Source organism: Tauraco erythrolophus, chromosome 19 (genome assembly GCF_009769465.1).
Source record: "Tauraco erythrolophus isolate bTauEry1 chromosome 19, bTauEry1.pri, whole genome shotgun sequence".
In the NCBI taxonomy this organism is placed as follows: domain Eukaryota; kingdom Metazoa; phylum Chordata; class Aves; order Musophagiformes; family Musophagidae; genus Tauraco; species Tauraco erythrolophus.
Genome location: NC_141483.1, coordinates 10,803,714 through 10,819,432, shown reverse-complemented (window position 1 = coordinate 10,819,432; position 15,719 = coordinate 10,803,714). Strand labels below are relative to the sequence as shown.

Here is a 15,719-nt window from a genome sequence, read left to right as displayed (position 1 = left end):
AACTGGAATGACTTTAACAGAAAGAACTGTTTTCTTCTTAATATAATTCACCAGTGCAACAGAAGGTAATGGAGTGCCCTAGAAGTCAATAGTTCTTAAGTACTTGTCTCCAAGTACTGACAATTCTGGGGCAATTAGTAAGACACTTAGGAATGCAGGAAAGCTACTTCCCCACCTAGAAGATGGGGAAAATTATATTTGCTCAACTACCTCATAAACAGGCTATTAAAGTTAATTCATACTGGTACAGTACACTGAACACAGCGGGGGGGGGGGGAAGTTTGCAAGTGGAGTCTTTTTACCAGTCAGTAGCACAGGTGTGATTTCACCTCAGCACTACTTTAGAAAGGCCACCACTGCACAAACTTCCATTAGGAAATCACATTTATTGCAATAAAACTATAAAGACACAAGGCTGTCATCTTCTTAGGTGCCAGTACGTAACTCCCACTTACTTCAACGTGTCACTCATCTAGTTGATGCCACTGAACACAATCTGACTGAAGCGTCAGCCCAGGAGACCATCAAGAGTGATTCACCTCGTTAAAGGCCACCTTTACAAAAAGGGCAAACCAAGCTACGAGGCATGGAAACCTTGAGGATACTGTAAGCTTGCCGCCTAAAATCTCAAGGTAGTGTTAAACAGTGTCAGACATTGTTGTCTTTCCTAAACAGTCACTGTGCCTTTAGTCTACGTAAAAAAAAGGCTCAGACTGCTGCATCTTTTATCCTCTTTTCCCTCTGAAGGATTAGGCAGGTTCTAAGTTTTCCAATTTCCTTTGCGCCAGGAGTTTCTCTTTTGGTCAGCCCTTACACTTTGCCAAGGACATTTTACCAAAGTTTGGCTAGGGAGAAAGGTAAGAAGAGGGAAGAAAGCTCAGATCTCCTGAAGTTACCTTAAACGCAATTTATTTATACCTTCTAAAAATCAGAGTCATATTCAGTCACTAACATAAGACACACTAATTCTAGAAGTTGTTATAATCACATATAGACTTTCTGATCTTCTAAGGTCATATTGTCAAAAGAAACTTCCTTCTGCATATGGTACCATTTCTGGGTGAAGAGATTGTAGTAAAGGCTCCAAAAAAGCGTCAAGGCGGGGGAAACAAGACAATCTGGGGAGCTAACGCTTACTAAGGGGCTGTGTATTTCCAGTTCAGTAGCCTTTTATACTACCGCTGGACAAGATCATGATCTGGTGACCATCAGTCAGGTAACCAACTCAGTTATCTCCGGTGTTACCTAAAACTGAAGAAATAACCACCAACAGAAAATATTACATTCCCAACCCTGTTCTTTGCAAGGATAAAGAACCCAGGAAAAACATTAAATTCAGTTTTACATCAAGACTGAGCAGTGGAACAGCTGGAATTTAGATGCCGTATTCAAAAGAATCAGAAGGAATTTTTTTTTTTTTTTAATTCCTCTTTCTTCTTAGTTTTAAATTGGTCAAAGCAGGTCACAAGATCAGTTAAAAGAAGGGGGAGGGAAAGTCAGTTATGTATGTCGTGGAGAAGGGATGATTTTAGGAGTTGTTTAAATCAGAGTATGGAAAAGGATGTTTAAGTGACAGAAGAAACCAAAGCTATAGAAGAAGGAAGTGCTATAGAAGGAAGTGAAAAATGTACATTAGGATTCTTTTTGATCCAGCAGAAAAGGTACAAATTCAGGGTTGAGATACCATGAAATAGCCATATAATTTAAGACCTAGAGAAAAGCCCATCTCATTACAGATTTTTATGTGGCTGGTAACCTTCCTGATCACCACTTACTACCTGATTGTTTCTACCACTAAAATATGGTTTAGTTCAGCACAAAGAATAAAATCTGATTTAGCTCAGCACTAGAAGAGCACACAAGCAATTTGATAAAATGTCAGTCTTGTTCAAATTTTCTTGCTGTATAAATTAAGTGCTAATGATCTTGACTCTGCAAACCTCATGTATTTATGTAGTCTTTTTTGCGTTTGCTGGATTATTATTGATCAATCCTTAGATAAAATGACAAATAAGAGAAGTTCATGTAACCTAAACTCTAGGGGCCTTTTGGGAAAAATTTTCCCGATTATCAACAAGCATTTCTTATTCACTACCACGATTTCACACTAGTCATTGTATTCCCACAATTATCATCAGAAAGACAACATTAAAAATACCATAGACAAACCACAAACCCTCTCAACAGTTTATAAAAATGGTACCTACAATGGTACCCCAAATTTGGTTTACAATTGCAGAAAATAATCTCACCTTTCTCAGAACATGGGAGTTTTACAAGTTTTCAGTACAACCTTCAGTCATTTCCTCAGAATAACGGTATTTTATACTTTTTTCCTCCAGAAATCTGGTAAGAGTTTGACAGTGAAACCCAAAACTATAGATAGGTTAGGACAGTATAGACCAATTTAAAAGTAGAAAATTAGGGCATTTCTTGCTGCTACTGAAGCTAAACTGCATTTCCTCCAAATGAAAAACAGCTACTCGTTTAGCAGCAACAGCTAAAGAAAATACTTAAGGCCACGATGCGATGAACATGAAAGAATATGAGAAACAAAGGCAGCGTTCCTTAACTGGAAAACCAATCCTAATCTCTTCTACTTAAGAGTTCATTCTCCTTCCCAACTTCTCATCTTAATTGAGAAAATACATACACCAGAAGGAAGATCCTATAAAATGTTAAATAATTCAGGACTGTTTCAATTCATTGCCCATAGGATATGTTTCTCCTGCAAACACAAATAGAATTCAAACCAATTAGCAAATTAATCATTATTGCAGAAGTGAGCAAGCAGATTACCTGTGGAGTTTGGTGGATTATAACTGTCCTTTGTATTTATTGAGTATCTCCTAACCAATCCCAGATAGTTCACTCATCTCAGAGAAGCAGTATATTTTACCAAGATAGATATTACTAATTTCTTCTTAGCAAATGAGGAAAGCAAAGACTAGGACTTTTTTTTTTTTTAAACCTGTGGCTGCATGCATTTTTAATCCCAAGTTTCCTTTGGCTGCAGCTGCGATGCCTAGAGGTTCTCCTTTCTTTCAATCCACCGTGTACCAGCAGACTCACCACTGGCCCTATCACCTTGTAGGCCAAAGTTTCCAACTCTTCTAAAAGATAATGCCAGAGGTCAGCATCCCCATAAAACCGCCACCAATTGCACACTAGATGCAAAGGAAACCAGAATTTTGGTTTGATAAATTCCAGTGGCTAACTTTAAAGGATTTAAGTTTGGAGTTTGCATGTACAGATCTACACAGATAAAGTAGAAGTATCAGAAAGGGATGTGTACATCTTCAAGGCCCACACTTTAGGAGATGCCACTCGGAAGACAGTACATACACCACTGAGGAGCATGCACAACCTCACAGGCTATTATTCGGTCACTTCTACATCCTGTGCGCCTGGGCAAATGGATAGGGTGCTGGTGGATGGCTCACTTGAATTCAGGTAACTAAATTCTATTTAAGTATGATTTTGGAGAACAAAGTTCTTTTTCAGATTGGTCTTAGATTTCCATGTCACAATGAAGAGTCTAAGACAGAGCTAGAAATAGCAAAGCGTGTCTCCCAGCTTCCAATGACTTCTGTCCATCACAAGGGTTTCTTCCTTCTCTTAGTGTTTATTTTTCCACTCCAGCAGCATCCCTTGAGTGCATTAGGTCACATAAACAAAGGAAAAAGCAGAGCTAAGCATAAATAGCTAATTTTCTCTATTTAGATCTTCATGTAAACCCATTCCAACTTCTGGCAATAAAATGCCAGTGAAAAAGTCCTCTTTTTAAAACATGTAATTCCCACAGCCCTCTGCACTCCCACACATCCTCTACTGCACAATACATGTTCTCACTTCTTACTGTCATCTCCCATGCTTGCAGTGAGGTCATCATACACTATAATATGACCGTGGCTGATCTCAACAGGGAAGAAGGCACACTCCCAGGAAAGAGAAAAGAGTGAAAGCTCCAGGTAGGCAGGAGAGCAAAAAAGAGCTGTTTGCAAAGTGTGTATTTTGCATATAAATCCACTTGCCTTAGGAGAGCAGAACAAAAAGAGTGCTTTCACTCTGCTGACACTTACATCAGCCCACTGAAAGCTCACTTCAAGCCAAATCCTGGAACATCTTGGGGTAGGTGAACTCTCTCCCCCCAGATATCACCCAACTGAGCACACAATTGCCAGGAAGCCACATCCCTGTGTTGAGACAGTGTGTGACCAACTCTGGACAGATCTTGTGAATGTACAGGGCTTATGAAGCCTAAAAAGCTCTCACTTATTACATGGCCATATCCAAACTCCGGTTACCAACAACCAATTCTGACCAACCCTTTTTGGGGAGCTCAGCTCTCAAAGGCAACTTTCCAGCATGAAACTCTATTACTGGAGAGCACAAAATGTAGGAATTGCAATAAGGCACCGTGTGCTGTAGGCTATACTGGGGGGAAAGGTGAAGCTATCGGATGCTCAGTGAAAAGTCTAATTACTCTCAGGCTTCTGCTGCAGATAACCTTCTGGCAAAGTAGATGAACTAAGGAGAAAAAAAAAAAAAAGACCACCAAGAAAACCCAAAACAAAACGTAGTGAAGTTGGGCTCCACTGGATTATGAAAGGACACAGCTCCGCCCTCACATACTGTTAGAGAAAAGGACATGCAACATCAGCAACAGAAACTATATTGCAGCTTAAAATAAAAACAGAACACACTTCTTGTAAACAGGAGCAGCATTAGATCCCACATCCCTGTGCACCAGGATGGCTTCTTGCTGCCCTATCTGACACTGGCACACTATGCCAGACTGTCAGTTTCTGGCAAAGTCCATATCACAATATGAAAAGAGATTTATGCAACAAAAAGGCACATTTCCCAATGTCCTTGTAAACTCTAGTATCCCAGATTCCATTTCAGAATGAAGTAAAGAAAAGAATGTTTTTCTACATTTTTCAAAGGAGAAAGGAAAAAAAAAAATCAGATATGGGAAACTAGAGGATCTATAATCATCAGTTGCTGTCAAAACTTCCTTTACTTCCTTAGGGATAATAACTGCATATAATTTAGCACAAAATAAGTATAAATTATAGAAGTATAATTATAAATTGAATAGCTGTAAAAAAAGCTACAACTTTTTTCACTCAGGAATATATCTATGCCTGACATAAGCATTTTAAAGCAATTCCAACTTTATCATTTCTAGAAACAGGAAACAAATTTAAAAGGTTGCAAGCAGAATCCATAAACACTCTTGACTTAAAAATAAAAAGGAAGGTAATATATTTAAGGGTCATAAAAAACATGGTAATGAAGAAGAACTGTATCTATAGTGTAGATTCCAAAAACTCACATTCCAAGTTAGGAAAACTATGGCATCCCTAAATATATTAATTGTAATGTATGTAACATAACAATGTTAATAACCAGCAGTAATTTGGGCTTGCAGCAAACAGGAATTGTAATTGCATTACACTAGAAGCTTTGAAGTATTAATTACTGAAAGCATTTTGAAGGACTGACATGAAATACTACTTTATATTTTTTCCATTCTTGGCAAAAACTTCAGATAAAGATTTCCTTTCAATTTCAGTTTCCAGTACGCATATCTTGAAATTTGGAGAAAAGCAGTGAACCAAAAGAGACCTGAATATTTTCCACAAACTTCAGGGATCTTTCCACACCATTAGATGGGAAGGATAGAGAGTTTTCAGCCTTCCCTGTTCATCAGCATGTGAAAAGATGACACAACAGTGTCTGAGGCCACATGGCCTGTATGCCAGTGTCAGGGCACTGGTCAGCATTTCGGGGCTTTGAGGTTTGCCTTTGATCACAGGGGCATGGCTGTGGGCTCTACAGCAGCTTTCTTTGGGCTGGGATGTACACCACTGTGTATGCCTCTGCACACAACTCTCCCATGTGGCCAGTTACAAAGAATACAATGAATAATTAATTTGCATTCAAAAGGAGAGAAGATAATAGGATAAAAGCACAGGACATGCAATCACTTATTTTATAAAGGCATTTAATACTGCTTCACTGGAAAGATATAATTGCTCATTGCTTGTATATAGCACATCACCTTCAAATAATTGTTGATATTAGCAGTGATAAAATGGCTTCAGAGAGATTAAGTGACTTGTCCAGGACCAAAAAGGAGGCAAGTATGTGAATTAAGATGAGAAATCAGTCAGTTTCTGTAGGCTCAGTGCTCCAGTTCAAGCATAGAACCCAGTTCTTACAGCAGTATTCCATATTTACCTCTCTTTTACATTTTATCTCCTTCCTTTCTTCTAACTCTCACACCCATACAGTCATGAAAAATATTTTTAATTTCTCTAGTTAATTAAAAAGCAAAACCTAGACCTTGGCCCTTATGGTCCAACTCTTTCACAAAATTAAGACCAGTCCATCAGTTTCCTGTTCACTATTCTAAGTCTTCCACTGTGCAGAACAGTAGTATGAGAAAAAAATCCAAAGGTAGCTTTCCCTACGTATTTTAGTATTTAGCAGTTTCTAGAATGTTCCCCCCTTGGAGACAATTTCCTATTAGAAAGGAGATAGAGCTTACTCTAAATATAATCATTTTGAAACAAAAAAATACTCAGTAGTGATGAGTAATTTTTGACTTGTGGTTATTTTGCATGGCTGTTTCCTCTTTTTTGACCTGTATATCCTATATTTTCCATCTGTTCAAGCCATGATTTCCAGTCCACTGGAGCAAAAGCAATGGTAAAAGCATTTTGCCAGCAGCTCTTGGCCTCACTTCATGAATACAGTTCCAAGTCTTGCTGCCGCTCAAGGTAGAACTTCTAAAAATAAAGGACTGTTTCAAAATAAAAATTTATACGATTTTCTCATAAGAGAGTTACATCGGGGGTGGGGAGGGAAGGGACCTTTTATCAGAGAGATCAGAGTAGAGAAGAGACCAGATAGATGCAGCACACCGTGGCTTTATTGATATGTACAATACAGGAGCAGAAATCATCAAGACCAACAACCACCATGGCGGGCAACAGCCACCAGCACACCGCTTTTTGTCCCAAGGAGCAGTGCTGCCATTGCAACCCGAGGACACAGCATGGAAATAGTCAGTATTCCCAGCACTGCCAGGTTAGAGAAGGAAAAAGGAGAAGGAGATAGATAAAGCGACAAGCTTAAATTCACATTGGAAGCTTACAAATTATTGGATACCAAATCTGTGCCTGCAAGAAGAGATCTGATGTCGTCATTATATGACATCAGCTGGCAGTGCTGGCCATATTAACTCTTGTTAGTTTTAACCAGATGCAATGGATACCCAAAGAATTAATTTATGGTCTTTGCAAACTAAGGATCTAGCAAGGTTTTCCCTACACCCTTGGGATTCCCTTCTAAACCTTGGAAACCCAAAGCTAGAAACAGCCAGGAGTTTGTTAGAGCTACATCCTGCTTCTAAAGCGGCCTGTCGAAAAATCAGTCTGGTTAAACAAATCATCTTGAAACACATCACTTTCCCTACAGCCCTTAGACGTAACCTGAATATACAGTGGGTTTTCATGTGCAATCCTGCATTTTACCCATCTGGTTCATGTTGCCTAAGTGACATGGGCTTTTTCATTTAGAAATATAAAAAATGGCCATCAGTTGGTGAAGACCCATGCATTGTATGAGAAAAAGGAATCATTTGGAAAATACAGAGGGACCTTCTGTGCAACAGCTGAAGCCAGAGACTGCTCTTCCTCTCCCCAAACTGCAGTTTTTTTCCTTAGACTCACCACTTATGTCTGAGAGGACAATTGCTAGTTGCTTTCTCCCTTACAGCAGAAGATACACATAAGTTAGCAACCACCGAAAACTGAATTAGCTATGTACATGTCACGGAGGGATGAATGCAGAACACAAATACTACAATTCTGACCAAGAAAACAAGCAAACAAAAGCTTAGACATGCTGTAGACAAGCAGTAGTGCTTTAGAAGCACAGCAGAACGGACATTAGAGCGACTCTGATATTGCAGTAGATTATAGCCTGAAAAACAGTTACTGTTAGAAAAAGTGGGTCAAGAGAAATCAAAACTCATGACAGTGACATGAGTAACAGCAGGCTGTTACAGAAGTTTATGTGTTTAAAAGGTAACAAACTGATGTTTTCAAAGAAGAAATACCACATTTTTCATTTTGATACTTGCTACCTATTTTTAACTTTTTTGTGTGTTTTATGATACCTTAGATCTTAAAATAAAAAGCCAAAATTCAAAACACATTGTTTCCATTTTGTTCCAGAAAATTAATTTTAGAAGTATTCATTTAGAAGTTCAGGTATTCAGCTTTTATCCCAATTTAAACAAAGCAAGATTTTTGAAAATTTTATAAACCTACATATAATGTAATTATCATGGTTACAACTAGCTCCACTTTCAACCCATCACAGCTCACAGGAACAGAGGTACTTTGAAGTCAGATTTCTAAGACCTTGCATTAACAGAATAAAAACAATGAAAGGCTTTTACCTTAATTCTCTCTTAGATAGAAGAGACTTTAAATGTTTATATTTAAACCAATTTTCAAATGTAAAAGAAGTCTCCATGCATGTCTGAAATAACATTCCTTTAAAGTCATGAGTACACACAAGATCGACAGGCGTGCATGAACGCTTACTGTGGGGAACTCAGAGTGTCTGTCTTGAAATTAGCCACTCAGGAAACAACTCAAACCTGAGGTAGACTGACTTAGAAAATGAAAACCTGATATGGAAAGGAGAGTGGATGGCCTACTGGTGTTTGTCCTCTACCAGATGAAGAGGAAACTACTGTCCTCGAGTCAGCAACCAATGCTGTGGTTATTCAGTTTACATATCACACACTTGTACAGGAAAAGCGACTTGATTTCATGGCAAACCACTTCCCCCAGAAGTCTCACTCAAACTTCCCTGCAGATAAAAATTAAAAAAAATAAAAAATAAAAAATAATCATGGGAATTACTAGTTTGAGCCATTACTACTAAGTCAGTGGAGTCAAATCTGACTTACTCCAATGAGAGGAGCTGATATTGCAAAGCCCAATAATGTTGCATTTACAGCTTTGTGCAATTTTAATAATTGAGCCCTGAAACATATCTAGGTGACTTTAGCCAGAGATTTTTTTGAGTTTGAGATGTATAATCACCAGAGAAAACAGAGAGTATTTTGATTTGTTAGGCAAAAGCACCAAGCACCTTCAGCACCCAGCACAGCTATGGACTATGGTGCATCTGTGACATCTGCAAGAGCAGGGAGTTCACTGCTCCCCCCCTTATGATGCACCTCCTCTTTGGAGGTATGTTTCGTGAGCCTTTGTGAGCTTTGGCACCAATGGTCATTTCTAGGACAAATACCCAACGCCAGTCAGTCGATCTCAGAGTATGAAATTTACCTCCAGTTCTACAAGAGCTGACAAGAGTCATCGGTAAGGGATAAAAAGAACGGAATCAGCTCTACACACACCACTCTCCCACGTGTCAGCCACACAACCCTAGTTCCTAGTGCTGGAACACAGAGTGGCAAACTTGGAAAGACAACACAACTGCACTGTCTCGCTTGCCTGTGATGCACATCTGCTCTCAGTTTGCCACAGCACAGTCTGATAGTCTTTGCTGTTCTTTCTTGTATTATATTGGTGGTCGCAGTCACCTTCCCACTGCAACTTCCCAACACTTGGAAAGCAACCAGGTGAACCAGTGTGGCATTTGATATTACATTCAAAAAACAACCACCACTCCCCTCAGGTATTTTTCATTTTCAAAAATGGTTTTAGCATATCAATAATACTTAGGAACCTTAAATATTCTATCAAACTGAACCAGGCTTACGACAAGTTGGGGGGAGATGTTTAAGCACCTAAATCCTACTCAGATGCCTAATTCTTGCTCACTTCCTATAAATACCTTTATGGATTTGAGCTTTACTATCTTAACATGAGTTCAATGAGAGATTAGGAGCACTGCAGACTCCAGCTGAGGAGACCATAAATGTTATATCCTGTTAGCACACAGATAGGTCCCAGCTCTACTATTTCAATTTTTGGAAGTACTCAAAGGACGACTTCAAGAAAAGGCCTTTCTCACTCAAAGAGATGACATCTCAGGCAATTCATACAACGGAAACATTGAGTCAGACAGCTGCAACACAATTTCTGTAGAGCAGCAATTGAAAGTTTCTTAGGTAATTTATACATGAGAAAGCAACTTCCCACATTGAGAGTAGAGAAACAAAAAAATAAAGTACCAGAGAAACACAAAACAGCCTTACCTCAGTGTGAACTGATCTTCTGTTGAATTTTTAGCAACAGATACAAAGAAAGTCAAAATGTCACCTTGCTTGACAGTCTTTGGTGCATACTGGATGGCAATATTATTATCCAATCTCATTTCATTTAAGGAAGGGGCAGCATGTGTCTGGTAAAGGAAAACACTTCCAATCCTCTGCAAGGGAGGTCCCGACTCATCAATGTCATTGCGCCCTGGTCGGATCCCATTACTTTTCCTTACATCCTCCTTGGTGCATTCCCCTTTCTCATCTCCTGGTTGTATGGCATAGTAAAGCTCCACAGGGCTCCCTTCAGATTGATCCATTGGTTTCTTACGGCCAGCAACAACCGTGGGGGGGTTAAACCAGCTTGGCAGGAGCTCCAGCTCTGCCACACACAACCCCAGATCCCCTTGCAATCTGCAGCTGCCTCTGACTTCCCGTGTCTCTCGGAAGGCAAACACCCGCAGGCAGGGCAGCCGTTCCGTGGTGCTATAGTCATCCCAGTCCCTGCCCACGATGTAGAACAGGACCTGGACTTTGGGCTTGCTCAGGTAAATTTTGTCACTCACTATGAAGGCCTTAAGTTTCCAATTAAAGGAGAACTTGTTAGTAGATCCAAATGGATTTGAAGACAACATTAAGTCCTGGGGCACTACTTGTTCAATGGAAAAAGGTCCATAGCTGGCATTTAACACAGGTGGCCTCTTGGATTTGTAGATCAGAAAGGACTCCACTCGGGACTGCAAGCTAGAATTCCTCATAATATCCTGGTTGGCTTCCTTAAGAAAGAAGGAAACATCCGCATTGTGGATACGATAGGTCACGGGCAAGTAAGTTGGCAGTAAAGAAAATCTCTGTATACTCTCCAGGATCCCTCGACTCTCAGTCACTGTTGAAAGGAAAGGAGAGTTTAAAAGATCACATCTTCAAGTCATACTGTGATATAACCTCGCTGACTTGACTGAGGGGATTGACAGTGCTGTGGGTGATACTAGTGGCAACAGCAAGCATGACCAACCCATGCAGAAATAGCCTAGGTAGGTGATGATTTATCTAGATAGCTTGGAAAACAATAGGTTAGGATATGTTCTACCTGCCACCTAGGTTAAAAGAAGTAGCTCGTGTAGGTTTACCCATGCCAAAGGTCCATCTTCATTTGCAATATACATTTATTATTGGAGAGCAAAATTACCCAGTCAGCATCTGCAACACAGGATCACTGCACAGGCACATTTCAAAGTGAATTTAATAACTAAAGCAAGCTGCATCTGTACCGGAAATCAACACAACGATTTTACATCAAAAGCTACATATGAACCACTTAGAGTTCATGTCAACCTTCTTTTCAGCACTCTCAAGCAATACATGGACTTTAAGAGGTTTCCTGCACAAGGCTAAGTTTCGCTTTAAGAATAGTTAGCACAATAACCATTTACACAAAAGCTCCTTTAAAACACTCCGGTACTAGAGGATTTCAAAAGGAGCTTCATTTGTATCCAATTTATGGTCCCTTCTATTTCACTTCATCTATGAAAAGAGGTTTTTTTTCCTGTAAATAACTATCAGGATTCACTCCACTGTTGTATTAAGGAACAACGTAGCGTTAGACAACAACTGCATTATCTGTAGGCTGTACATCACTGCACATTGAAAGAATATTTTCAATGACACTGAGCCTCTCTTACTGCAAGATATCTATTCGAACTGTGCCATCGAGCAATTACCTGAGGCAGGCTATCATATTAAAGAATAAGCTCTCCATCCTTTCTAGGAACTGTCAGTCCCAAAGAGCAAAGACACACACTGTTCAAATACACAGATGCAAACACAATATGACCTTTCCTATTTGAACATCTGACCTTTGTGCTTATGACTTCACACCCTAATTGTGAAATAAATTGCTTTTATTTTTTCCATAGCAAATTCAAATCCTTACCCTTATTCAGAAAAGTGACAAAGGGTTACCATAGATGCATTCAAAGGCAATCCAGTTTCCCAAAATCAAGTCCACATATGCTTTATCATTCCTTATTTTATGTTTGGCATCTGACCTAAATATTTATTTGCTCATCAAGTACTGCAGTGGCCTAAACTGATGTCAGTTACTCCTAACTGCCAATCTACCATTTATGTACTGCAATTCATTGCAAGTGTTAGAACAGAATAGAAGAGGTTTGTTATTGTCAAATTCTATGGGAAGGTATTGTTAGTTCCTAAAACCCTCTGATTTCAGACCTCAAGTGTTCACCAAAAACAATCTGGAAAATGCTTCTCACAGCAGCAATCATCTTATCTAGTTGTAGGCTGTATAACCTGAAGAAGGAATTCACCTTTGGAGGGGAGGAAGTCACACTGATGCTACCCATAACCAGCACGTCAATCAAGGCTCCTCTGTTAACGCAGGAGATCTCACTCTGCCATAGAATTTATCCAATCTCAGACAAGTTGCTTTTCCTGTGCTGCTGTTCTATGTCCAACAATAAGGGTATTACTATTTCCCCTCGCTCTTGTCTGTGCAGACTGCAAATGCAACAGAGTTATCTTGTTCTTATATAAAAGAGCATCACCTACAATAACAAGGCTGTGATCTCACTTAAGGTCTCCAGGCACTGACAGAGGGCAAAATAAACTGGAAAACTGGAGCAAAGAACTTTCTCTATGGAAAAGCAAAACCAGCTGGCTATTAAAACAAACCAACCAACCCACCCACAACAAAAACCCCCAAACCCAAACAGAAACAAACCCTGGATAAGGGCGGGCATCGCTCACCTGTAGAACAGAAAGCACAAATCTCAGAACAAGAGAGGCCCGGAAGAAAGGATTGCAGAGCAGTTCCACAGTTCTGGAAATCTTTCTCTCCATCTTGAAAAAATGAAATTCCTTTTCCAATAAACAATTAAAATAAACCCTTACTTTTAAAAGTTTAATTAATGTCAACTCTTAAACCCCACCTGGAACTAGAAATAAATTCCATCTGAAGAATTGGGAAAGTGGCCTCAGCGCACCTTGTCATATGAGACTGTAAACGGCAACAGCAATAAAAGGCTGAAGTCCTGCGATCCCTAGAGATGGGAAATTCGGCTTAGATCTTGATGGAATTTAGAGGAAGTCACACCCAAGGCTTTTCTGCTTGTTTTTAATCAAGTGAAAACTGCAGAGATTCTTTGCATACAAAAGCATTCTCGATTTTAACCTTGGTCTTTTCCGCATTCAGCCCCCACTCTCCCTCCAGATATCCATTGAGAGCAGATGAAGTTTTTTTAAGACCTTTTTCTAGATAATCCCCCAACAAAGATTTCTAACGACTCTAAATGGCTTTGCTAGTACTGAGTTGCAGGGATGCAGCTCTCCCATCCAGCCCTAAGGCGAAATCTGTTCTGCTGTTGTACTCCTCAGATCACCCAGCCCATAACATCATTCCTCCATCTCATGTCCCATTTATAAATTCCACACTCATTTTGTACTCCTCCCAACAGCTTGGCAAAGCACCATTAAACACAGTGAGGCATCAAGGAGGCAACTCAGAGAGAGGAAAAGAGCTCAGGGTATTCAATTTTTTATTTTCCTTATTTTGATTGCTGCTTCCTTCCTCGCGTTCCGCAAGGAGAAGTACATTATTTTTATATTAAAACTAACAGAGTGTTTCATCTCATAATTTTTTAATCATTTATTTTAGTGCTTAATTATAGAAGGGATTAAAAAATCTTCCCTCTGTATTCCCTGTCTCCACAGGACAATGATCCTCAGAGTTTGTAAATCAATGACTCTTTGGAATAGGAGACTAACGCAAGCTAAAAAAAAAAAAAAAAAAAAAGGAAACAATCTCACCAGACAGAGCAGGGTCCAGGTTTCACTGGTTTTGAAATTTTGGGGCAATGGCAAACTGGTCTGCTCATTGTTGCACTTCCCTACCATCAAGCTGTGGACATGCACTGAATATGAATTGCCTTGTGCTAGAAGCTGACAGCAGCTTTCCAAACAGCCAAAGGCCAAAAATTCAAACAATTTTACACTTTTATCTGGGGAGAGTTATAATCAGCATAAACAGAAAAAAATTCACAAAAACTTTACTGAGCTCTGCAGTACCATCTGGATTTTGACTGTGAAAGTTTAAGGATTCTGAAGGATAGGAAATTAAAACCAAAAACAACTATCAGTGTCCTTAATTGCAACCATGACTATTTCTGTAGAAGTTATGCATGTTTTTACAAAGGCAGAATTGCAGAAGATTACAATTTCATATGTTACTGGGCGAGATTCAGCATAAAAGTGGAGTTTTAAAGATTTAAGTCATATCATCTACCCTAAATATTACATCAGATCTATACCATCATAACCAAAATTCCACAGGAATAACCCACCTGAATAAATAAGACAAGAAGCACACAGTGAACCTGTCAGTCTAAATATGTCAAACAAAAAAAGTATGAGTAGCTGAAGCACTGTTAAGGAAACAACATCAAGACAAAACCCATACAGTTAAATTTGGGAACTGTGAGGTATCTTTACTGTACCACTATATCTGAAGGCTTGTCTACAAGGAGAAGTTGACAGCAGAATAACCAAGAGTGCAGTGCATTAAGTAGCCTTGCTAGTTCTCTGTGTGGATGTACAGCACAGAGCACGTCACACTGTCAACACAAAAACCAGCCATATCAGATTAAAACAAACTTTAAGGAGTTTAATCTACCCATGGAAGGACAGATTCCTACGATCCATATGAGATCTGCTCATACTGATGCTTTGAACTGATTAGTTGTGGCAAGCTGTAAGATCAGTTTATCTCAAGTCGAGATGTTGCAGAGGAAAACCAGCTTCTTCCAGAGGACCACAGCAAGCGACGTCCCACGGGGCTACTGAATCTCGAGGGACTGACCCTCAACTGGCACAAACTGCTTCGCTGCAAGGTCTGGTGAAGACAATCTACTGCAACTGCAGAGTGGTGCCACAGCATTCTGGATTCAAGAGATGATCCTCAACAGTGTGAAGCAAACCACTAAAATCTAATTTTGATGCTGTGCTTATGCCAGGAGCTATTATTTCTCAATCCCTTACCACTACGTCTGTATCTGACCTCTCATGCTGTGAATGGTTTGTTGAGGATTTCAATCAGTGGCCACCTGGGAAGAGATGCTGTAGTAGAGTGGTTTTCTTTCCTCTCTCTTTAGTAAATCTTTCCCTGACAGACACTGTTTAAAAAATACTTGTCATCAATGGAAGAAGCAAATTCTTTGCAGGTCGGTGAATGTGAAAAAATTCCAAGAAAAAGGCAGCATATTCAGTCTCCTCCCCCACAGCCAACGATTGCACATATGACATATCCCTGAACACGACATTGTCAATAAGCTGTATTTACCTTCTAAAAGGTAATACTGCTTTCTTCATTAGGCTATTAATTTTGTACTGCAGTCTGGCTCAAAATCTTAAATCTTTATTTCTTTAACATCATGTAACAGCAGCTCTC

At 39.5% G+C, this 15,719-nt stretch overlaps 1 protein-coding gene across 1 annotated transcript in view; it reads right to left on the bottom strand.

Annotated features, from left to right (window-relative positions):
* Positions 1–15,719, bottom strand: part of TMEM132D (transmembrane protein 132D) — a 260,201-nt gene that overhangs the window by 188,666 nt on the left and 55,816 nt on the right. Inside the window, exon 2 of the mRNA XM_009989487.2 lies at positions 10,256–11,144. Coding sequence (XP_009987789.2) covers positions 10,256–11,144 — 889 coding nt within the window. The remainder of the gene's footprint in view (positions 1–10,255; positions 11,145–15,719) is intronic.